Source organism: Mustela putorius, unplaced genomic scaffold, assembly GCF_011764305.1.
Source record: "Mustela putorius furo isolate JIRA1106 unplaced genomic scaffold, ASM1176430v1.1 tig00001584_pilon_pilon_pilon, whole genome shotgun sequence".
Lineage (NCBI taxonomy): Eukaryota > Metazoa > Chordata > Mammalia > Carnivora > Mustelidae > Mustela > Mustela putorius.
In genome coordinates, this window is record NW_025421806.1 from 993,384 (window position 1) to 1,018,164 (window position 24,781).

General features: G+C 44.7%; 1 protein-coding gene and 1 non-coding gene across 2 annotated transcripts in view; both read left to right on the plus strand.

Moving 5' to 3' along the window:
* The window catches only part of UBAP2 (ubiquitin associated protein 2), a 130,654-nt gene that overhangs the window by 103,618 nt on the left and 2,255 nt on the right, over positions 1-24,781 (plus strand). The window contains 11 exon segments of the mRNA XM_004765329.3: positions 3,446-3,659; positions 6,336-6,610; positions 7,265-7,336; positions 7,339-7,436; positions 8,689-8,902; positions 13,215-13,254; positions 16,144-16,327; positions 17,272-17,341; positions 21,496-21,691; positions 22,513-22,604; positions 22,867-22,914. Coding sequence (XP_004765386.2) covers positions 3,446-3,659; positions 6,336-6,610; positions 7,265-7,336; positions 7,339-7,436; positions 8,689-8,902; positions 13,215-13,254; positions 16,144-16,327; positions 17,272-17,341; positions 21,496-21,691; positions 22,513-22,604; positions 22,867-22,914 — 1,503 coding nt within the window.
* Positions 15,423-15,504, plus strand: LOC123394166. The gene has a single exon (XR_006608926.1). It is a non-coding gene; the product is annotated as a small nucleolar RNA SNORD121A (small nucleolar RNA).

Below are 24,781 nucleotides of genomic sequence, written 5' to 3' on the forward strand. Positions count from 1 at the left end.
CTTGGCATTTTTAGTGTCACTGATGATTATGTATGAGAGGGTGTCAGTGCTTGAAGTAGGACAGCCCAGGGCATGATGCTGTCTCTGTTTTGAGAAGGTCTAATAATACCCTCAAGTTTTGTTTTTTGTTTTTTTAATTTAAATTTTTTTAAAGATTTTATTTATTTATTTGACAGAGAGAGATCACAGGTAGGCAGAGAGGCAGGCAGAGAGAGAGAGGAGGAAGCAGGCTCCCTGCGGAGCAGAGAGCCAGATGCGGGACTTGATCCCAGGACCCTGGGATCATGACCTGAGCCGAAGGCAGAGGCTTTAACCCACTGAACCACCCAGGCTCCCCTTATTTAATTTTTTAAAGCAATCTCTACACCCAGTGTGGGGCTCGAACTTGTAACCCTGAGATCAAGAGCCACACATTGCACCAACTGAGCCAGCCAGGGGCCGCAGTGCCTGCAAGTTTTGATTGAACCATTCCTGTCCTTTCTTCTTTTTGCCTTTCCATCTGCTACTGGTATGCTGACATAATATCTAGGCTGACCTGCTGGAATCTCAGCCAGGACACTCATAGGTAGAACACAAGTAGTGTTTTTTTGTTTTTTGTTTTTTTTTTTTTTTAAAGATTTATTTATTTATTTATTTGACAGTAGATGGAGAGGCAGGCAGAGAGAGAGAAGCAGGCTCCTTGCTGAGCAGAGAGCCCCATGCGGGACTCGATCCCAGGACCCTGAGATCATGACCTGAGCCGAAGGCAGCGGCTTAACCCACTGAGCCACCCAGGCGCCCCGTGTTTTTTGTTCTTAACAGTGCCTTCTGGTGTGTTGCCTTTCATAATGAACAGCACCTTGAGAAACTGGAACAGGTATTGTTTAGCATATTACAACAAAGGTGCTCAACCTACTGTACTTTTATAATCAATGGGGAACTTGAGTAAATAACAAAAGTAGTAATAGTAATAATAATATAATGCCAGAGTCCACATAGACCAAATAAGTCACAATTTTGGGATTGCAAGTTGGGCACTTGTGTATGTTTGTGTATATGTGAGTGCACACATATTTGTGTATCAGTATACACATTGTTAAAGCCCCCATTGATTAAAATACAGGTGAAATTGAGAAGTCCTGTGCTAAGTGTTAACCTGAAGCTAAGCGTTAGTCCTTGATTCAGTGATTTCATTGTGTTGCAAAACACACAGAAACTGCATTTGATAATAGTTGATGGAGGAAAGCGATCAGAAGAATAGAAGCATCATCCTGGAAGCCTTTACTGAACAAGGGGGCTTGAACTGGGTTGTGGTGGATTCATAGCAACATAAGACCTGTGTTTGGGACAGCATGAGGAAGGCCTCTGGAGTAGTGATAAATAATGTTAGCAGATTCTGTTATTTATGTGCAAAACTGCTTATAACCTAATGTTTTGCTCAGATTGGAGAACTTGAATTTCCTTAAAACAACTGGGATACTCCATGCCTTTGGGTAGTGTTAACAGAAATAATAATTTCAACTTTCTGTATCTGATCTCTTCAGAGAATGCAGGTCATTCCTGTTTTTGACCTTTTAAATGTTTCAAAAAGTTTATTTTTTTTATTATTCTTTAGATTTTATTTATTTGAGAGAGAGCAAGCACGAGGGGGGAGGGGCAGAGGAAGAAGTAGACTCCCACACTGACTGGGAAGCCCCATGTGGAACTCAGTCCTGGGACTGTGGGATCATGACCTGAGCCAAAGGCAGATGCTTAACTAACTGAGCCACCCGGGGGCCCTTAAAAAGTTAGTTTTTGATAAATACCTTTTTAGAAACTGAAGGATCTTGATATGTAGAAATGCAGTTGATCTGCCATTGTGTTCATGAGTTGTAGGCTTTCATTCTCCTTGTGTTTTTTTGTTTGTTTGTTTGTTTGTTTTCTTTTCTTATTTTGGTATAGTCCCAATAGTTTATTTTTGTTTTTTTTTTCCTGGCCTTAGGAGACATATCTAGGAAAATGTTTGCTGTAGCCGATGTGAATGAAATTACTGCCTATGTTCTCTCTTCTAGGATTTTTATGGTTTCAGGTTTCAAATTTAGGTCTTTAATCTGTTTCTAGTTTATTTTTGTGTTTTGTTTTAGAAAGTGGTCCAGTTTCATTTTTTTACATATATCATTCTCATTGGCTCTTGGTATCTGACCTGATAGGATAGATGAATGAAGATAGATAGAAGAGGTGTAACATTTTCTTTTGGATACTTAGTTAAGGAGCGTATTTGGTGTTCTTAGTCATCAAAACAACTTGAAAGAAATGCAGTGATGTCCAGGGTATTGGCCCAATACACAGATATCTCATGTGTAATTTACTGTTTGGTTTTAGAATATTAACTTTTTAAGTAAGTGCTCTAGCCTGCATTTAATTTTGCAGGATGACATGGCTGAGCCATTCCGTGATCAAACTTAATAAGTATGATTACTGTTGTTGCATACATTAAGAAAATACTGTACTTTTGTTTCTGAAGCTTGTCTTTGTCATTTAAGTCATGGTATTTATCTTTAGTGTAAAAAACGATACCATTTTGTGAATTTGTGGCATCACTTTTATTTATTTATTTATTTATTATTTTTAAAGATTTTGTTTATTCATTTGAGAGAGGGAGAGAGAGATCACAAGTAGGCAGAGAGTCAGGCAGAGAGAGGGGGAAGCAGGCTCCCTGCCAAGCAGAGAGCCCCATGTGGGGCTCGATCCCAAGACACTGAGATCATGACCTGAGCCGAAGGCAGAGGCTTAACCACTGAGCCACCCAGGTGCCCCTGTGGCATCACTTTTAAAAAGAAAGCAATGTCTTTTTGTTTTTTAAGATTTCATTTATTTGATGGGGCTCCTGGGTGACTCAATTGGTTAAGTGGCTGCCTTCTGTTCAGGTCATGATCCTGGAGTCCTGGGATGAGGCCTGCATCAAGGGAGCCTGGTTCTCCCTCTCCCTCTGGCTGCTGCTCCCCCTACTTATGCTCTTTTTCTCTAAATAAATAAAATCTTGGTGGGGAGGACAATTTATTTGCAGGAGAAAGAGGGAGAACACGAATGGGGGTTGGAGGAACAAAGGGAGAAGGAGAGGGAGAAGCAGGCTCCCTGACATGGGGCTCAACCACAGGACCCTGGGATCATGACCTGAGCCGAAGGCAGTGACCTAATCCTGAGCCACCCACAGGTGCCCAAAACAAAGCAATGTCTTAAAATCCAGATAAAATATTCCCCTTCCCTTTAATATCTTTATCAGAATCTAGACGGATTGTTGGATTTAATCAGATTTTGTTCTGTAATCAGATTTTGTAGTAATATTTTCATGTAGTATTTACTCATTTATTCAAATGTTCTAGGTTATAGTTTTTTAAAATTCTTGTTAAATACTTGATGTACTTAAAGTCTGGAGTACAGTTTGCTGAGGATTTTTGCTTTTTTTTTTTTTTTTTTCCTTTTAAAGTCATCCGTCCTTGGTTCAGGATTTGGGGAGCTTGCACCTTCCAAAATGGCAAACATCACCAGCTCCCAGGTTTTGGACCAGTTGAAAGCTCCAAGTTTGGGCCAGTTTACCACTACCCCAAGTTCACAGCAGAATAGTACAAGTCCACCCACAACCACTTCTTCTTGGGACCTCAAGCCCTCAACTTCCCAGTCCTCAGTTCTTAGTCATTTTGGTAAGTATACGTTTTCTCTGGTGGTTTGCCCGTAGTGGAACATGCTAAACATTAGCAGAGTGCGTTGACTGAGGAACACTAATGTGGAAGTTGTGCAGAGATGTTTCTTTTTAGTAGAATTTCTGTGGCATTTATGAATTTCTTAAAATTTTTATTTATCTGACAGAGACACAGCGAGAGGGGGGAACACAAGCAGGGGGATTGGGAGAGGGAGAAGCAGGCTTCCAGCTGAGCAGGGAACCCGATGCGGGCCTCGATCCCAGAACCCTGGGATCATGACCTGAGCCGAAAGCAGTTGCTTAACGACTGAGACACCCAGCCGCCCCTGTGTTTGCTAATTAAATCAGATAGCTTTGTGTTGTATAAATACCTGCATTTATTTGTTGTTATCAGTAGTGATAGTAGTACTTGAAGAGATGTGCAAAAGCATGGTAAAGCCATACAAATATAAGGAAATAACAGTTTGAGTAAATGCCTGGACAGAATTTTCTCTGAGCTCGACCAAAATATGGTGGGGACAGAATTGGGATGTGGAATTTTAAATCACTCCCTCTGGGTTGCTTTCTCATTCTAATATTTATATGTAATTATCCTGGTTTGTGCCAGCCTTATTGTCAGTGGTTTATAATATAACGGGTCCGTATATAAGTTGAATATTTTCTAAACTGTACTGTCACAGATTTTGTGACATTAAGACACCCCCCATTTCCCACCAGCATACAAATACCACACTGTATTAAGGAATAGCGGAGGGTTATTAACCATAGGGTTGGCTTCCTAGGCATGTTTATGTTTAGGGCTTCTTAAAAGACATGGGATCACACATTTCTCTCTGAAAGAAACAGTTTGTTGTTAAGGAAGTATCTGAGACTACTCCCAGGTTTGGAGTCATGTCTACCAAGAAAATTCATTAGAGCCTGAATACTCTAAGTTTTTTATTGGAGAGCTGGTTATACATAAGTACCCTCTGACTGACTAGTACATACCAAAATTTCACATTCCCAGTAGGAAAGCAGGTGTTCATGATAAACTACATTGTACAGACATTAAAGGCACAGAGAGTCACTTTTACCTGATAAGAGTGCTTGGCAGCCTTTGCCTAGAATATATTAAAATTCTGTGTTCACAGATATTGGCCAAGAGCCAGTGTAGCAAGGTGGCTTTTCTCATGCCAGCTATAATCCTTTGTTAAACCTTTTTCCACAAACCCACTGCAGTGAGTGATAGGTGTTTTTAGATTTGTACATGCTATTTCTATATTCTTTAGAAATCCTGTCTTTCTTACACATGCCTCTAAAATAAAGTCCAAAAGTAGATTTCATCTAAGATGGAAATATACTAAGTCATGGGTTGGCAGACCTTCAACTAAGTTTGTCAGCTGTTTTTTGTAAATACCATTTTATTGGAACATAGCCATGACCATTCATTATGTATTGTCTTATAACTACTTTCAGTCTACAAAGGGAGAGTTGAGTAGGTGCTAACAGATGGCCTTCAAAGCCTAAAATATTTACTACCTGGCTCTTCACTGGAAAAAATTGCCAACTTCTATTTGATTTGAAAATCATAGACAGAGGGCTAACTTCCTTCATTAAAAAGAGTAACTAAAAGGAGACTAAACAGGTTAAAAAAAAAAAAAAGGACAAAGGGGTATTATTGTCAGAGTTCATAGGCAAAGAATACTGGAGTATATGAAATGATGCCTCAATGAATTTGTATCATTTAATTTGCATCTTTTATGTCATTTTCCATCATTCAAATTAGGAAGGATAAAATTTGTTGGTATCAGCATATTAAAAAGTGTGTGTTGTATCTATTGAAATAATTTTAAAGTGTTTGTCAATATTTAAAATAGAGTTGTTCTTTGAACCCTAACCCTATTCTAGTTGTTGATCCCACAGGTATACTTGCACTTGAGCAAATGTCTTACATAAAAATACATTCATTATAGCATTGTTTTTTCTTAGCAAGATACTAGAAAATCTAAAGCCCATTAATATAGTATTGGTTTTAAAAAATTGATGCCTGTGCACATTGGATTACTCTGTGGCCAAAAAATGAAATAGCCCTTCACATGGGAATATGGCAAGTTTTTGAAAACCAAATGGTTTGTGAGGAAGCTCTATATATAATGTGTGTTTCTCTGCTGCATATTTGTGTTTTGAAACAGTATCTCTGAAAATACTCAGGAAATAGTACAATGTCTGCCTCTGTGGAAGGAATCTGGGGATAGGGTTGAAAGGGTGATTTATAGTCATACACTTTTTTTTTACCTTTCAGATTTTGTAGTATCACATTACTTACTGAAAAACATATTTTTTAACAGTTTTGTTAAAAAATCCATAAAGCAACAAAATAGAATTCTCTCTTAGCTAAACATGTGTAGCAGCTCCATGTTCTTTTTGCCCACTCCATATGTCTTAATGTAAACAGCATCTCTCTGCTTTAAAAATTATCTACAAACCCATTCAGGCATCCTTTTGCATTTATCATATATCAGTTTTAATACATCACACACGCCCTCAACTTACAGGATTCAGGTAGAAGGTTCTTGGAAGAAATAGGTGGTGACTACAACCTTTCACTCTCGTCATAGTGGAAGAGGGAGCTCTAAGCCCATGTTCCTAAATAATTGATTATTGCTTGTTTCCCCTCCCCCCTTTACATATTTCATAGACTTCAAATCTCAGCCTGAACCATCCCCGGTTCTTAGTCAATTGAGCCAGCGACAGCAGCACCACACTCAGGCCGTTGCTGCTGCTCCTCCTGGGTTGGAGTCCTTTCCTTCCCAGGTAAAACTGCGAGAGTCAACACCCAGAGACAGTACCTCCACTGTGAACAAGCTTTTGCAGCTTCCCAGCATGACTGTAGAAAACATTGCTGTGTCTACCCATCAACCACAGTCTAAACACATCAAACTACCGAAGCGGCGGATACCTCCAGCTTCTAAGGTGTGTTCTCCATCAAGAAGTCCCAGGTCCAACGGTGGATTGTATTTTAACATTTAGCTCAAGGGTTGTGTTAGTAAGTCTCAGAAATGGTGATGTGGTATTTTTTTCAAACACATAGCTTACTGCTTAACAAGGAATTGGCCATTTCTGAGCGGCTCAGGTAATACTAGAGGGGATGGTTTTCTGTTGGAGACAGAGACTATTCATTCAAATTATAGGATCTGGGTCAGAGAATCCTGGCCTTGTGTATTTACCTGTGTCTTGTACATAGAATAAGATAAAGAATAAGGTCTTGTGTATTGACCTGTGTCTCGTAGACGGAGAATCTTTGGCTAGATAGTGCTTTCAGCAGCGGCCTGCTCTCTTCCCTTCACTCACCCATCACCAGCCTGCCCACACCCATTTCTTCAGCCTTTGCCCTAAGAAGCAGTTGGTGGCACTGACCATTCTGCTGTTAACTTCTCATTTTTCTTTTCTCTTCTCTTTGTTTTTGAAGTATCCTGTGCCTTTTTCCTTTTTGTAGACATCTTGCTCATTGTTCTTCCAGGGTACCAGTAGTGATTTGGGGAAGCCTGTACTCATCTGGCTGTTAGAGGCCTCTGGGATGTGAAATCTCTCATCTCTGTTCCTGATGTGATGGCTCTGCTTTTTCAGATCCCAGCTTCTGCAGTGGAAATGCCTGGCTCAGCAGATGTCACGGGATTAAATGTTCAGTTTGGGCGCCTTGGAATTTTGGATCAGAACCTTCTCTCTCTGAATTTGGATCATCTGCAAGCAGTGAAAATAGTAACCAGATTCCCATCAGCTTGTATTCGAAGTCTTTAAGGTACACAACTTCTTATTTCTCTGGCTTTGACTAAATTAAGTCCCTTGTTGGGAAAGTAAAACAAAATAGAGTCTAAGAAATCACCTGGTGGAGACCATATAACTTGGGTTTGTGCACCCGTAGCTAGTACCCTAATTTCAGAACTTTTCTTCCATCACCTTAAAAAGGAACCCTGTGCCTGTCCGCCATCACTCCCAATTCCCCCATCCTTCATCCCCTGGCAACTAAGCCTCTGTCTCTGGATTTGCCTATTCTGATACTTCATAAGGCAAGAATCATGCAAGATGTGGCCTTCTGTGTTTGGCTTCTTTTACTTGGCATCGTGTTTTCAAGGTTTATCCGTTTGTAGCCGATACGCATTTTATTTCCAAATAGTATTGCATTGTGCAGATATGTCCTATTCTGTTGATCTGTTCATTAGTTGATGGACATTTGAATTGTTTCTACTTTTTGGGTATTAAGAATCATGGTTGCTGTGAACATTGATTTACAAGTTCTGTGTACTTTAAGTTCTTCTGGATGTAGACCTAGTAATTGCTGGTCCTGTGGTAACCCTTACGTTAACTTTGGAGGAAAGCAGCAAACTTTTCCCATAGTGTCTGCAGCATTTTACATGTCTGTCAGTAATCTCTGAGGGATGCAGTTCTCGTGCATCTTTGCCAACACGTATTTTCCTTCAGTGGAATGCTTCATAAGTAGAAAATCCCAGATTTTAGATTTTATTAATTTTTCTACTCCCCAGAGCTAAAAGCTGGTATTCTCTCTCTCTGAAAATGGTTTTCAGGACGCCTGGGTGGCTCAGTTGGTTAAAGCGGCTGCCTTCGGCTCAGGTCATGAGCCCAGGGTCCTGGTATCGAGCCCACACAGGCTCTCTGCCGAGCGGGGAGCCCGCTTCTCTCTTTCTTTCTCTCTCTCTCTCTCTACTTGTGTGCGCCCATTCTCTCTCTTGCTCTCTGTCTAATTAATTAATTAAATCTAAGAAAAATGATTGCAGACTTCTGGATTTATTACAGATTCTTTAGGATTCTTAAAGATGTCCCTCTACCTGTCATTTAAATTAGGTGTGTCTGATTGGGAGGGGAGGGGGGTATTTTGAATATTTGTCTTTAATATAGTTAAAGAATGCAGTAATACCAATGTGTAGGTACAGATGTGTTTAATATATAGTATGGCAGTAAATTGATGAACTAGTTCTTGATGAACGCATGTAAAGTGACACTAATTTATGTCTAAATCTTTTTATTCTTTCTAGTGATTCTTTGAATACCTCTCTACCAATGACCAGTGCAGTACAGAACTCCACCTATACAACTTCAGTTATTACCTCCTCCAGTCTGACCAGCTCATCGCTGAGCTCCACTAGTCCAGTAACAACGTCTTCCTCCTATGACCAGAGTTCTGTGCACAACAGAATTGCATACCAAAGCTCTGTGAGTCCATCGGAGTTAGCTCCAGGAACCATCACGGTAATTGGTCTTTCAGGTTTTCTACTTGCTGGAAATCCTGTTTGGATGTTCATTGTTTAGTTTGAGGGTTTTAGATGAGATTTTTTTTTAGGAATTGGCTAACCTTTTTAAGATTTTATTTTATTTTATTTGAGATTTTATTTTTATATTTGACAGAGAGAGCACAAGTAGGCAGAGCACAGGCAGAGGGAGAGGCACAGCCAGCACCCCCTGCTGAGCAGGGAGCCTGATACAGGGGGTTGATCCCAGGACCCTGGCATTATGACCTGGGCAGGCAGATGCTTAACCAGCTGACCCACATAGGTGCCCCAAGGGTTTATTTTTAAGTAAATCTCTCCACCTAACATGGAGAGCAAACTTAAAAACCCCAAGAGCAAGTTGCATGGTCTACCAACTGAGCCTGCCAGGCACCCCCTAGAACATTGGCTAACCTTTTTGAATAGAATCCTTATAGTTCATTGAGTTTACTGATATGGGCTGTGATGTGAAATCTGTATTTTTTTTTTTTAAGATTTTATTTATTTATTTGACAGAGAGAGATTACAAGTAGGCAGAGAGGCAGGCAGAGAGAGAGAGGAGGAAGCAGGCTCCCTGCTGAGCAGAGAGCCCGATGCGGGACTCCATCCCAGGACCCTGAGATCATGACCTGAGCTGAAGGCAGTGGTTTTAACCCACTGAGCCACCCAGGAGCCCTGAAATCTGTATTTTAAGCAACTATACTTTAGGAGTGCCCCCCAGGACCAGGAGCCCCCCCCCACGGACCCCCCAGGCCAGCAGGAAGGAAGGACAGGCCCAGGAGGAGTATGAATGGACTGAGAATCTTAGTATAAGGATAGCATAAAGATACATCCCAAATTGTCCCTGGTGCCTTTGCATGGGGTTTTGGGGTGGGGATGGGGGAAGACATGATGGATCTCTATTATTTGGTGTCCTGAATGGCAGAGATGTTCAAGCATTACTAGTGAGAGCTACTTTTTAAAAAATTTATTTCAGGGCGCCTGGGTGGCTCAGTGGGTTAAGCCACTGCCTTCGGCTCAGGTCATGATCTCAGGGTCCTGGGATGGAGTCCCGCATCGGGCTCTCTGCTCAGCAGGGAGCCTGCTTCCCTCTCTCTCTCTCTGCCTGCCTCTCTGTCTACTTGTAATCTCTCTTTATCAAATAAATAAATAAAATCTTTAAAAAAAAATTTATTTCAATTTTTAATTTAAATTCTGGTCACCATATATGGTAAAATTCTGTAGTAGTTCATTAAAATTAAAAAAACATTTACAGTTTTAGTTCCTCGGACATACTAACCATATTTTAAGTGCTCAGTATCGAGGCACGTGGGTGGCTCAGTCAGGGTGCTAGGATTGAGTCCCCAGTTGGGCTCCCTGCTCAGTGGGTAGTTTGCTTCTCTCCCTTCCTCTGCCTGCTGCTCTCCTGGCTTGTGTGCTCTTTCTCTCTTCTTTCTGTCAAATAAACAAAATCTTTATTTTTAAAAAATCTTTATTTATTTATTTTTAAAGATTTTATTTATTTGACACAGAGAGACACAGTAAGAGAGGGAATACAGGCAGGAAGAGTGCGAGACTGAGAAGCAGGCTCCCCGCTTAGCAGGAAGCCTGATGCAGGGCTCGATCCCAGGACTCTGGGATCATGACCCGAGCCAAAAGCAGATGCTTATCGACTGAGCCACTCAGGTGCCCCAACAAAAACTTTAAAAAGAATAAATGCTCAATATCTATAGTGGCTACAGTATAGGAACACACACATGTCCATCCATACAGAATATGCCCTTTATTGCAGAATGTTTCCTGGGCTATAGTTTCTAAAACCTAAATCACACAGTGTGCTATCCAGGCTTAAGGGTATGTCATCTGCTGAACTTCTCGACTGCAGCTCTAATTCACCTGGTATATTGCTTGCTCTTGTCATTACTCACCTCATTCCTCGGCTTGGCTAGATGAACTGAGACCTTGCAGATTTCTGATTTCTCCTGTCCATTTGGTATTTCTTTACTTTTGCTCCCACCATTCTTCTGCATAGAATTACCCCCACCCCAAGTATTACAGTTCCTGTGTTGTATCAGTTTCTCCATTATAATTTAAAAGTGATTTTCAAGGTGGAATAAAATATTCCTAAGGTCTGATGACTGCTCATTTTCTGTTACCCTTTTTTTAATTCTTTCCATTTGGTGTAGTTTTGAGAATACTTATTTGTATGTCACCATTTGTGCTGTTTTGGATGCACATGCTCAGTGTTAACGTCTGTATATTTAGTGCTTAGTGAACCCCAGTTTAGAGGGAGGCAGAAAGTAGAATTTTGATTGTTCTCTCCCTGTCTATATATATTGTTAAGATGTATTGTGTTTCCCTTTACTTGACCTCTTTTTTTTTTTTTTTAAAGATTTTATTCATTTATTTGACAGAGATCACAAGTAGATAGAGAGGCAGGCAGAGAGAGAGGAGGAAGCAGGCTCTCTGCTGAGCAGAGAGCCCAATGCGGGACTCGATCCCAGGACCCTGAAATCATGACCTGAGCCGAAGGCAGCGGCTTAAACCCCTGAGCCATCCAGGGCACCCGACCTCTTTTTTTCTAACTCATTTTTTTTTTCTCCCTCTCAAGTTCTAATCTTTTCATAGTTCACATTTCTTGTAAATAACTTTCAAATTGCTTTAAGAAAAAAGACATGGGGGCACCTTGCTAGCTCAGTTTTTAAGTGTCTGCCTTTAGCTCTGGTCATGATCCGAGGGTCCTGGGATTGAACCCCATATTTGGCTCCCTGCTTAGCAGGAAGCCTGCTTCTCCTTCTCCCACTCCCCTGCTTGTGTTCCCCTCTCTCACTGTGTCTCTCTGTCCAATAAATAAATAAAACTTTCAAAAAAAGAAAAAGGAAAAAAATATTATAACATTTCTTGAACAGAAATTGTACTGGATTTGGATTAATACAGAGGTAACATCTATAAGGTTTGTCCTTTTTTTTTTTTTTTTTTTTTTTTTTTGTTAGGATTTTTTTATTATTTGAGAGAAAGATAGTAAGAGAGCATAAGCAGGGAGGAGAGGGAGAAGCAGGCTCCCTGAGCCAGATGTGGGGCTCTGTCATGACCTGAGGCGAAGGCAGATGCTTAACTGCCTGAGCCACTGTGCCCCATATTTTAGGAGGTTTGACATTGGTAAGAAGGAAATTTCTGGGGGGGCGCCTGGGTGGCTCAGTGGATTAAAGCCTCTGCCTTCGGCTCAGGTCAGCTTCCTTTTCTTATCCAGGGACAGTATTGGAGTTTTCTATGCTCCACTGTCATTCTCTCTATACCTGTCTCCGTTGCTCAGTTTGTGGAAATTTTCCTTGGTACCAATTTTCCTTCTGTGTGTCTTGGTTCCAGAGAAATGCCTTACGGTCAACACCATCTAGTTGTTTTCAGATTCTGCTCTGTTTAGTCACTGCCACACTCTGCTAACCCACTCTTTCCCTACCGAGTCAGGAAAGCTGTTTCAGAGTAACATCTCTGAGAACCATTTTTCATTTCATTTGGAAACATTTTTTTCTTGCATGACTGGTACTCAAGAGACAGAATGTGCATGATACAGAAAGATGTGGTGATTTCAGTATAGTAACTTCCTAAGTTTTTTGTACTACTTAATTTTTAGGACTTCATTGCTTCCTGTGATTTGAGTCTTTTTTTTTTTTTTTTTTTTTAAGATTTTATTTATTTTATTTGACAGACAGAGATTACAAGTAGGCAGAGAGGCAGGCAGAGAGAGAGGAAGGGAAGCAGGCTCCCCGCTGAGCAGAGAGCCCGATGCGGGCCTCGATCCCAGGACCCTGAGATCATGACCTGAGCCAAAGGCAGCGGCTTAACCCACTGAGCCACCCAGGCACCCCTGTGATTTGAGTCTTAAGTTTTGTCTTTGTTAGTCCCCTAAATACACAGTCTGATTTTCAAAAATGTCAGCTCCTTGGGATTGTTTTTTTTTTTTTAACGTTCATTTATTTGACAGAGATCACAGGTGGGCAGAGAGGTAAGCAGAGAGAGAGAGGAGGAAGCAGTCTCCCTGCTGAGTGGAGAGCCCGATGCAGGGCTCAATCCCAGGACCCTGGGACCATGACTTGAGCTGAAGGCAGAGGCTTTAACCCACTGAGCAACCCAGGTGCCTCATCCTTGGGATTTCTTAAGAATATGTTATTACCTGTCCTTTTATTAAGAAGCAAAATAAAACCAGACATTGTTTCTTGACTAATCTATACTTCATATGTTTCTGGCTAAATTCCAGTAGAAATTCAGCTAAGTTGTCATTTGACTTTGTGGATTTACTTACTTTTTTTTCCTTATAGAATGGACATGGTGGTGGTCGAAGTCAGCAGACGGTAGACAGTAAGTATATAAGTAACCACTCTTGTTTTGGCTGGTGGAAATCAAACAGAAAAAGAGTATAGCCAATATGATGAAGAAAACCATGGCGAGTGACTAATTCTACAAAAATAGTCCTTTTGCCTTTTTTCTGATAGTTACTTCTGATCCATCACATTGGCATCCTTTCTTTGGCAGGGTTTACAAGTCCAGCCAGAGATGCCTCTGTGAGTAGGTTGTAGCTGATGGTATTAAGAGAAATGTCAATACTACAGCAAGAAGGAGGTGATAATAAGCCTCATATCCCTCTGTTCTGGTCGCCTGCACCCCAGGTATACAGTGTAGTGTGGATTCAAAAGATGCTTTGAGGTACAGGTTCCAGTATGTTCATAGAGCTCTCCAATACTATGTTTGATTCTTGGTGTGCTAGTTCAGGAAAGACATGCTTGTACATGTATAGAGACATGTACAAAGACATGAGGTACAGGTTCCAGTATGTTCAAAGAGCTCTCCAGTACTATGCTTGATTTTAAAGCAAAAACTTGGTGTGCTAGTTCAGGAAAGACATGCTTTTTGCCTTCAGGATCTAGTGGACTGTTGTGAAGAAAAGAGGTCAGATGCTCTCTAGAGTTGGTGCAGATGAATTACTGTTAGCTGTTTCTTTCCTTTTTTCTTGGCTTGGTTATCTGTGATTGTTAATGATGATTTTCATTATTATTCAGTAAGGCAAATAGGCATCGGTATTGGGTAGAGAAGCCAGAAGGGCTTTCCTTTTCTCTTTTTTTTTAAAGATTATTTATTTACTTACTAGAGAGGGAGAGAGAGAACAAGTAGGCAAAGTGGTAGGCAGATGGCGAGGGAGAAGCAGGCTCCCCGCTGAGCAAGGAGCCTGATGAAGGGCTTGATCCCATGACCCTGGGATCATGACTTGAGCTGAAGGCAGCCACTTAACTGACTGAGCCACCCAGGTGCCCTGGACTTGCCTTTTATTTAAGATTTTTGGTAGTGTTGGGGCGCCTGGGTGGCTCAGTGGGTTAAAAGCCTGTGCCTTCAGCTCGGGTCATGATCCCAGGGGTCCTGGGATCGAGCCCCGAGCTGGGCTCTCTGCTCAGCAGGAAGCCTGCTTCCTCCTCTCTCTCTGCCTGCCTCTCTGCCTACTTGTGATCTCTGTCTGTCAAATAAATAAATAAAAATCTTTAAAAAAAAAGAAAATTTTTTTGGTAGTGTGGACATGGAATTTCATCAGTTCAAGAGGGACCTCAGTTTGGAATTAAAGTGACACATGTGATTTACGCAGAATTGGTTTTGGTATTGCTGGGCTGCCGGAGCTGTTTGGAGGTACATTGATAGCCCCGAGAATGTTACATCAGAGGACATTCTTACTCCACAAGCCTTGGTGCCAAGTTTCTTTAGTACAGGCATGAGATTGAGAACACATAGAGGTATCCTAGTTTATTTGGAGATTCTTTTTGTTTTCAGTTATCTCTATACCCAGCCTGAAGCTTGAACTCACAATCCTGAGATCAGGAGTCCCGTGCTCTACCAACTGAGCCAGCCAGGTATCCTGGTTATTTGGAGATTTTAATTAATTTTTTTTTTAGAACTCAGGGAGGGGTGGGGTTGGTGGGGGGTGGACAATCTAAAGCAACCTCCACGCCTGGCTCACAACCTAGTGCAGGGGCTTGATCTCACAACTCTGAAATCATGACCTGAGCTGAAATCAAGAGTTAGGCCCTAAACCGACTGAGGCACCCTGGCACCTCTGTTTGGAGATTTTAAATGAGATAATAAGATATGAAATGTCTGGAAAACCTTGTGTGTGTTTTAGATAGGTTTTTAGCTCTATATCTGTCTACTCTCTGTGCTCCCCCTCCCCCCATTCTGTATGAGGCTTCTTGTGAACTTGTTATCATTGTGACCTGAGACCTAGGGAGGTAAGTGATGGGGTCTGAGTTTTGGGACAGGGACGTCTGTGGTATTTTCATCTGGTATCTGTAACAGTAGGTGTCGTGTTTGGAAAAGGGAAGTCTCTAGACAGTAAGGACTCCTCTAAGAATGGGCTAAGTTGTGTGTTGACCCCTGTTGCTACCTGTGTTTGTTTTAAATTCATCCTCCTTTTTAGAGACTGGCATGTTTTCCATTGGGTTCCCAACGAGTCCTGTGGGTGGGTAGAGGGTTACTGTTCTTCCTAACTGGGAAAGACAATGATGCTTTATATCCAAGCACATATGTGAGTTATATGTGTGGATAGAACTAAAACTGAGTCTTTTCTACAGCTAGGATTGATCATATTTATGATCTTCTGGAAGCCAAATAAGCTCCTCTGTGTGTCCTGAGGGTTTTGTTTGTTCAAGGAAGTGCTCACTGTGCATGTGAAAGTGACTGTTGACAGTGGCTTGTAAGCATCTGTAACACCCCACACTGTATGTACCCTGTGCTCTCAACCCCCATTTGCCCTAAACTGGCTGTGCGCTTTCCCAGGTCAGCCTGATTTCATACTGACTTGATAGAAGCAAAGACGTATCCCTTTTGATGGTCTTGCCTACCAGACCTCTACTATCCCTTGTGCCTTTTGAGATAAGTTTGCCTCGCATTCTAATCCTGTGTGTTCGTCTCAGAGCCTCTTGCCCTTTCTAGTGCAGCTCAGAGTTGGGTTCCTTTAGTTAGGAGATGTAAACATTACAGAACAGTTTAGGGTTGGTTATAAAGGTATCATTTCTTCTTACTCTTGGCCAAGTCCTGTTTGTCTTACCTTAACATGTCATTTTTATTAGTTGTATTGGACAGAAAATGCTATCCCCTGGGGAATATAATTTATGTTTCTCAAGTTGATCCTGAGGGTGTCACAAGGCACTGAGTATATTTTAGGTACTTAGGATTGGGTCTGGAGCTTAACCAGTCTGTTTTTTACAGCTACTTCATCCGTTCCAGCTCCAAAGACAACAGACCCTCCTTCCACCCTCCCATCTGTGGGCTCCCTGCCCAGCACCACTTCCTGCACTCCGCTTCTGCCCTCCGCGTCCCAGCACACTGCCACTTTGCCCTCCATGTCCCAGCCTGGTGACCTGTCCAGCAGCCCCCTCTCTCAGCTTAGCAGGTATGGAGAAAATATGGACCCAAAAAGAGAGGCATAGTGGGGCGAAGTTCTGAACCCTTACAGAAAGCAGCGGCAATGAACAAAACCCTCTCGTTGCCCCCACCATGGTGGCCTGGTCTTTAGCAATAATGCGGCAGGGCATAGGCTTTGGCTGGGCCTGGTCTCAGAACCACTAGATGTGTAAAACTTGCCTACTTGAAATGTCCCTGCTGTCGCAGGCCCCTGGGGCCCTTGGGAATGGAGTGGGGCCAGCAGTCACTGCTGCTGCTCTTCTTGGACCCCTCAGGAGTGTGCCCTGAGCCTGGCCTCTGAGCTCTGGGCTCAAGTCACTGCAACGCGAAGTGAGAATTGTGTTTGATTTTTGAACAGGTCTACTTGTTCTTGTTCTGGCTTTAGAGGTTGAATTATTAGAACAGGGTGTAGGACAGTGGATTTTGTTTGATCCTCATCCTGTATCTTTGGAGTAGGATATACCTCTCTGCCGTGCCCCACCCCCGCCAAGCCAGGAATAAAAGCCTTTGATTTGAATTCTGGATTTGAAGGGAAGTCAGCCTTTGGCTCTGGTATGGGGGGTGGAGGTTTGAACGGGAACTTTCTTCCCTCACACACAGATTGAATGGTGTCTCCGTGGCTGGCAGTGTTCTTAGTGCAGTCCTGTTCACTTTTTACAGTCTAAAGAGCGAGTGTTTTTAATTGGCTGAAGCTGGCTCTGGAGGTGTCCCAGGCCATGCTGTCCCAGATCCTCATGATGAATGACCCTTTAGATCATTTCTCAACATCCCAACAGCTGGTCTGGGCCTAAGGTGATGATGAGTGATGTGTGTGAAGCCAGGGCTCCCCTTGGGGGGATGGGTCAAACTTATATCTAGCCCATCTGGACATGGGGCCTCTGCTGTGGGGTGACTTGGTGGGGTGGACACTTGGTGCTCTTTTTTGTTTTCTAGTTCACTCTCCAGCCATCAGAGCAGCCTCTCCTCTGCACATGCAGCGCTCTCCTCCAGCACAGCACACACAGTAAGTGTCTTCTCTGTCCTGTCATCTCCCACCCCACTCAGTGAGCTTGGAGCTTAGTCCTCTGTTGGTAGGGCTTTGGTTTTTGGGTTTTGAGTATCTAAGATAACCTCAGCTTCCTCAGGTGTATTATCTCAGTCTAGGTTTGTGGTTTGAGCTGTTGGTTTTCCTAGGTACCAGGGCCAACTTCTTGCTTCCTGAACTGGTACTTCAGTGGAAGAATTGCTTCTCTAGAGTTGATCTATGATAGGCAGGGCTGTCGGGGGCTAGATTTGTTCCTGAGCGTTCACTGAGCTTCCTGTCCATTAGAGGAGCCTTTTTTTTTTTTTTTTTTTTTTAAGATTTTATTTTATTTATTTATTTGACAGAGAGAGAGATCACAAATAGGCAGAGAGGCAAGCAGAGAGAGAAAAGGGGTAGCCGGCGCCTTGCTGGGCAGAGAGCCCATGCGGGACTCAGTCCTAGGACCTTGAGATTATGACCTGAGCCGAAGGCAGAGGCTTAACCCACTGAGCAACCCAGGCGCCCCAGTTAGAGGAACCTTTTGAAACTACTCTTGGGTTGGTCGCATTGAGGTAATGTCAAGCTTTTTAGAGCAAAGTAGGCTCATTGCTAACTTGAGCTTATGCTCCACCAGAAGTCAAGTTGAATCAAGGGCGTTGTTCTAGGTTATCTTTTGTTCCTCTGGGAAGGCCGTTGTAGAGAGAATGTTGGGAGGGAAAAGGGAGAACTTGGGTGAGGACTAGCTGTCTCCGGCCACATGTACATGCACATCTCTCTCTGAGCCTCCCTAGCTCTTCGCCCCTTTAGTCCGTGTAACTGCATTGCGGTGTGTGGTCATACAGACTTTCCTTGTCACGGCATCAGGTATTCTGGTATTCAGGTATTCTCCTCCTTCGTGCCATCGGAGACCATCCTCCCCAGCTCAGAGGCAGATTGTGGGAAGGTTGATAGTGGAGAGGCAAACCTAGAAGTCCTAAGTTGGCAAGTGTCCCCGTGTGCTAAAGAGATGGTTACTGCAGTGTGGCTTCTCCAGGTGTGGAGATGGACACAGTTTCAGTGGTGGTCTTTGTAGCTGTGGTGGGCGGAGGAACGGACGTGGTGAGATGGTGAAGAGGCAGGGGGTGGTAGCAGGGTGCTTCACTCAGACTAGGGGGCCCTGAGTGTAAAGGTAGGCAGACAGGTACCAAGAACAGATAATAAGAGATCGATCCAGAAGCAGGGAAAGAAGTTTCAGGTATAGATCAATAGGAGAGGTTAGAAATTTGGGGGGAATTTTGTGTTCTCTGAAGAAGAGGTCATTTGCTACAGAATGGAGTCATGGCAGAGTCAGCTCTCTCCTTCCATCAGGATGTGGCTAACATTGTGGGTTTCAAACTCCCGTTTTCCTAGTGACATCTTGTACATAATTCTTTGTCATAAAATACGTAGATCACCATCTTTATAGCAGAGCACAGATGGATGCCTCTGCCCGTGGAGTAAGTGCCTGGTCCCGTGCCTGTGCCTGCTGTTGGTGGGTGGGAACTGTAGCTGGTCGCCGTCCGGAGTGTGGAGAGTTGGCCCCCGGTCCCGGGGCCCTGGTGTGTTGGAGTCTGTGTTCTTGTTCACATGGGTGTGCCGCTTTCCGTGTCCAAAATGCCCCAGCCAGAATAGCCTCATCCAGGGAGTCCCAGACCTTGCCATGTGCCAGAATTGCTGCATTGCTAATACAGTTAAAAGATTCAGTAATGAAAAGTATGAAGAGATAGATACTGAAGTGTTTTTCTCTATCACGTCTGCTTGGGTTCTACCCCTTCCTATTATTTTCTTGATCCACTGGAGTTTTTTTTTAATCTGTAAACTAGGAAATGCATACACAGTCACTTTCCCACTGCCTCTTGCCCTTTGCTTTCATTTATTTCCCCTGTAACATATATGGGACTGTTCCCTAGATAGTGTCCTTCAGCATTTCCCCCCATGTAACAGTTCTGAGATATTTCTGTGCTAAAACATAGATTCTGTCTTCTTTTCCCATAGCTCTACTACATCACATTAGTAAATCGCTCTTTCACTAATGGAGCTGCAGGGCCATTTTCTGTCTGGAATACAATAAACATTGTTACATTTGATAACTTTCTACCTTGCTTTGTCTGCAGGGGCAGTCCTGGAGGTTGAATCCCCAGCCATTTGACGTTTTATACAAATTGCAGAATTGCAGTCACTGCACAGTGATACTAACCTCTTTACCTCCCACTGGCAAAGAAGGAGATGGACTGTTTCCGCACTGCCTCCTGAGATTGTGTTGTCAGAAATTTTTATGTTGCCCATGTGTTAATTGAAAAATGACCTGTCAGTACAGTGTTTTATTGAATGAGATTGAACATCTTTTATATATATATAAATATATATATATATATATATATATATATATATTAGAAAGCCATTAAATTTCCTTTTCAATGAGTTCTTCATATTCATTTTTCTGTCAGGTCCTTGGTGTCTCTTTCTAGGCAGTCCGTATTCAGGAGACTAGAAAGTAGCCGTTTGTGATGGGAGGTGCAGATACTTTGCTCAGGTTTGTCATTTTATTTTTGACTTTTGTATAGTCAGATACATCAGTCTTTTCGTCCTCTGTCATAATTAGTTCTTTCCCCCTTGAAGTTTATGAAGGAAATCTCCATGTTTTCTCCTGTCCTTTGTGTCGTTGTGGAAGGGTTGGTGCCCTTTTTTTGCAGAGCTGGTTCCACTGCCCCATCGGAGCAGCTGCCTGAGCTGTTTAAATGAAGTAGAGATCAGTTAGGCCAGCCCCTCGCCGCCCTCACAGATCGGGAGGTGAGGAACAGGGACAGGAGCCCTGTCAGGTTCATTTGGAGGTAGGAGAGGCTTACTGGATGACTTTGAGTTCCTTTCAGCAAGTCAGGAACTAATTTTCTAGTTAGCTGCTCTTGTGGATTCCCCCTTCCCCCAGACTGGGGAATAATAATTTTTTGTCCTGTGGTTAAAAGAGTTGAAAAGTTGTACGACTAGTGACATGTAGGCACAGTGTCAGATCTGTTCCTGATTCTGTAGCAGGTGGTCAGCCTGGCTCTATGCAGAGGAATGTGGAGTGGGTGCTGGGACAGGCTGGCCTAGCCTCCCTCTGTCCTTGGGGCTCTCCTCACCCAGCTTCTGTCAGTCTAGGCCAAGGGAGCAGAGTCCTGGGGTGCCCCAGGAGATGACGGTTTTGCCTGTCTTCACCTTGTACTGATTCTGGATGGCAGGACCCTAAGGTCTGTGCTCAGCTGACCTGGGTGGCATAGTCTGTGAGGCTGGGACCTACACAGAGCTGTGTGTGTGGTGCAAGATAGGGTACATGATTGTCCCCCTTCTCCTGGGGCTTCCTGTTCCTGAGGCTTCTCCAGGAGTTTCTAGACTGCTTTGTTCTGTACATGCTCTGGTTTGAAGGCTGGTCTCAGCCTCACAGAGCCTTTTCTTCCCTCTTTGGGCCTTGTTGCCCAACCAGGTGCATCTCTTTCACCTACCCCTGAGCCTTTGAAGTGCTTTTTGGTACCTTGTTCCTCCCTGGAATTGAACACCTGGGCAGGATTCCTGGAACTCCTTAGATCTTTTGTTGGGTTTCACCCTTCCTCCCTAGGTGGATCATGTTGAACAGGCAGAGACGCAGGCCATGCCCTTTTAGGTAGGTCCTGATGGCCTACCAGGTTCTGGAGCAAAGGCCTCTCTGGGCCCCCTGTGATTTCCATATCAGAATAGTTAGGAAGCCTAGTAGAAGGCAGCTGTTCTCAGAAGGCTGTGACTTGGGCCAGGCTGCTTGTGGTGCCATGATTGACTCTCCTGAGACTGCTTGCTCTTCTGTGAGGTGGATTCTCACCTCACATTCCGAACACATTCTGTGTTCACATATGACCTAAGGTTTATGTGGGGTATCTGTACCTTATTTCAGATAGCAGATCTTGAGCAACGATTCTTAGTAGGAGGGTGTTGGTCAGTAAAGCTCAGCTTTAATTATGTGATACTCAGCTTATGAGTTGTGTCCTGATGGCCTCATCTAGCTGCAGTGTGAGCACAGAGCCCCTCAAACCGGTCTTCAGAGTGCAGACCCAGATGCCAGACCGGTCCTCTTGCGCTCTTGTTTTTTGCTACCAGATCCATGTGTCCTCGCTTTTCTGTTTTGCCAGCATGCCAGTGTGGAGAGCACCCCTTCCCTTCAGTCCTCAGCCACCTTTTCAACGGCAGCAACCTCTGCCTCGGGTGCCACGTCCTCAGGGCTCAGCCTGCCGAGCAGCATGAACACAGTGAACAGCCTCTGTCTGGGCGGGGCCACTGTGAGTGCCCCCAGCAGCAGTGCCAGGGCCACGCCCTTGGTGACCTCAGGTGTGTGCTCCCCAGACCTTGCCTATCTATTCCCCGCCCCAGAAGGTGATGCTTGGTTTCCCAGGGAGGATGCCTAGAGGTGGCTGCAGGGCATGCTGGGTAGCTACAAGCATAGGAGCATCCTGGTCTCCCTCCAGCCCTGCCATTGCTCCCTGGTCCTCTTTGTTCCACTGACTTCTTGAGTCCCAGTCCTTCCAGCAATGATGTGGGGATGAAGGAAACCAGTCTTCTGGGTGGGCTTCCCCTGGGCAAGATTCCTGGTAGCCTTTGTGCTTGTAGGTCCCCTGTCTTTTCTGCTGTCTTCCTCTCTGGAGCTGAGATGGCCTGGTGACATGAATGGACCATGGAACAGCTCTCTTGGGCTCCTTCTGGAGGACTGATGGTCCATCAGCAAGACTTGGGCAGTCTTTGTGGACCAAGCAAACTGTGGCTTAGTAGAAGCTGCTGAAAGCTGCCTTGGACACAGCCTGTCCCCCTCTGCTGGCACCGCCCAGCCTTAGTTCTGTTCTGAGGAGGCAGATTGTTCCTTATGTTTAGGTTTGCTCAGTGCTGTATTGATAGGAGTGGGTGAGGGGTGGTGTTTCTGTCTGGGCAATGAACCCTCTGATGTGGAAAGAGCCTGAATGTGGTGTCACATGCTTTGTCTCCTCTACTTCCTGGCACAGCCTTCTGTGTCTCTCAGCTGCTGCCCTCCTCTCTTGGTGGTGGCCCCATGTGGGGCAGTACTGTGACTGTGAGCTCAGGGCCCACTCCCCAACAGTAGCTGCGACCTTGCGCTCTTTGTGGTGGCATCACTGCTTGTTTGATTTTTGCTTTCACAGGCAAAGCACCCCCTAACCTGCCCCAGGGAGTACCTCCCCTGCTTCACAACCAGTACCTCGTGGGCCCCGGAGGATTGCTTCCTGCCTATCCGGTGAGTGCACAGTGTATGGCTTCTGGCTGCCTGACTCTTGTGGCCTTAGGGGTTGACACCTGGCAGGACCTGGTGAGGTGGGCCTTGGGCTACTTTTCCCTGGTATTTCTCCCTCATCTGGACTCCATCAAGGTGTCTTCTCACAGCAGATGGTCTGAGTCCCCATGTCCCATCTCCCCAACCTTGTTTAGGCCCCTACATGGGCCTGGGCTTCCCAAGGGATTGTACATGGTCCCTGACACCCTTTTTGGTCCTCACGCAGATCTATGGCTATGATGAGCTCCAGATGCTGCAGTCACGTCTGCCAGTGGTGAGTGGGATGTGGTGGGAGATGGGGGGACTCAGGCTCTTCACAGGTCCTTCCTCCCTAGGCCTTCATTGCTACCCTGTTGAGAAAGCTGCTAGCATTTGGGGGTTGGGCCTCATGTCACTGTAGCTGGGCAGGAGTGTCCTGTGCTTACTGCTTGGGAACTTGGAGACCATTGGGACCTGGGGTCCCAAGAGGCAGTGCCCTCTACTACATGTGGGTCCTTCTCTTCCTTCAGGCATGCCCCTACTGCCCGTACCCCCCTCTCCCCCCGTTCTGAACAAGAAAAACCATATGACGTAAGACATAGGGTTGCTTGACTGACTCTAGAGTTTTTTTTTTTTTCCAACTTGTGTTCTTTGAAGTGCTGTTCAGTGTCTTTGGCCTCTGAAGTGGCCATCAGTGATGCTTGTGATAGCAGCATGGCTTGTCTCTCCCCAGCTGAGTGACCCACCCAAGCTGATACTCTTGAAGGGTCCCTGTGGATCTGCCCTGCCATCTCTGCTTACAAGTGTGCTGGCCCCGGGGAGTCCCTGGTTCTGCAGCCTCACTCTGAGGCCAGGACTGCTGCTGCTTTCATCCAACCCTTGCTGCCAGGCTGAGCCTCCTGGCCTCCGTGGACAAGCCTGCACTGGAGAGGGCACCAAAGGAAGTGTGCTTCCTACCTGAACAGGCCTGCAGGCTGTTGTCCTGCCCCTCCTTCCTTGGTCTGGCCTTTCCCAGACTCCTGATAATTTTCAGCAGCCTAGGGCATCGGTCACGTTGGTAAGGAGAGAGCTGTTTGAATGTGCCTGCACAATGTGATCTTTCCTATTCCCTGAGGGAGAGGTTTTCCGCCCAGTGTGGTGTCCTTTCTTAACTCTTTCCCACTGGCTGCACCCTTCTCTGCTTGCCCACAAAGTAGTTCGGGGAGCTGCAGGTATCCCCTCCACCTCCCGGGCCTGCAGGCCAAAGCCCTTGTCTCTCAGGAGAATGCTTCTCAGCTCCTGAAGTCTTCCAGAGGCAGAGGTGGGTGGCTAGGTGACTATTCCCCCTGACAGCAGGCAATCATCACACTACTGCTGCCGGTGTCCCCAGAGGACCCAGAGGAGGGGATGTTGAAGACATGATGGCACATTGCTAGGGTGGTCAACAGAACTTGGGGTTTCTGGGGAATGCCTAAGCCTTAGGGCTTTCCAGAAGAGGAACTGGAAGTGGCCCCGGCCCTCTTACTATCATGAAGAAACCTCATACCCACCTGACCTAGAAGCCCCAGCACTGGAGTGTCTGGGGGAGTCCTGGTGGACTGAGTCCCAAGAGTCCCAAGAGGGACTCAGTGGGTTACCAGCCCTGGGAGTTATCTTGCCTTGTTTTCTTTGTATCATTTTGTGCCTTAGAAGAAATCACCTCTGAGCCCACCTTTTGAGATATGTTTTGTTCATTTTTCCCCTTTGTTCATTTATTAGGGTCTGGTACTTTTGTGCCTAGTTCCTGCCTTTGATTTTCCTGTGAAAGAGTATCTTTTCCTGGGCTTGCTCTAGGCCTGTCTGCAGTTGTGTTCTTGCTACCTCAGGACTTCCTGGTCCTGCCTTCTCCTGGGGTTCCGAGCTGAGGAAGCTAATGGGTTTCCTGGAGGTTAAGTGGAAATGAGGCTGAGGGAGGGTAGAGGTGCCATTCCTAGCCCAGATGGCTCCTGTCTGGTTGTGACCAGGCACTGTTAGCCCACAACAAAAGTAGGAAGGCTTCCAATGGGGCCTGGAGGCCGAGGGACCATGCGTCTAGTACTGGCAAAGCCCTGGATGGTGAGTAAGGGACTGGTCAGGCCTCCCCTTCCCCACAGAGCTCCAGTTTTGTGTTCTTAGTGTCCACACTTGCCCTGGCTCCTCCATGA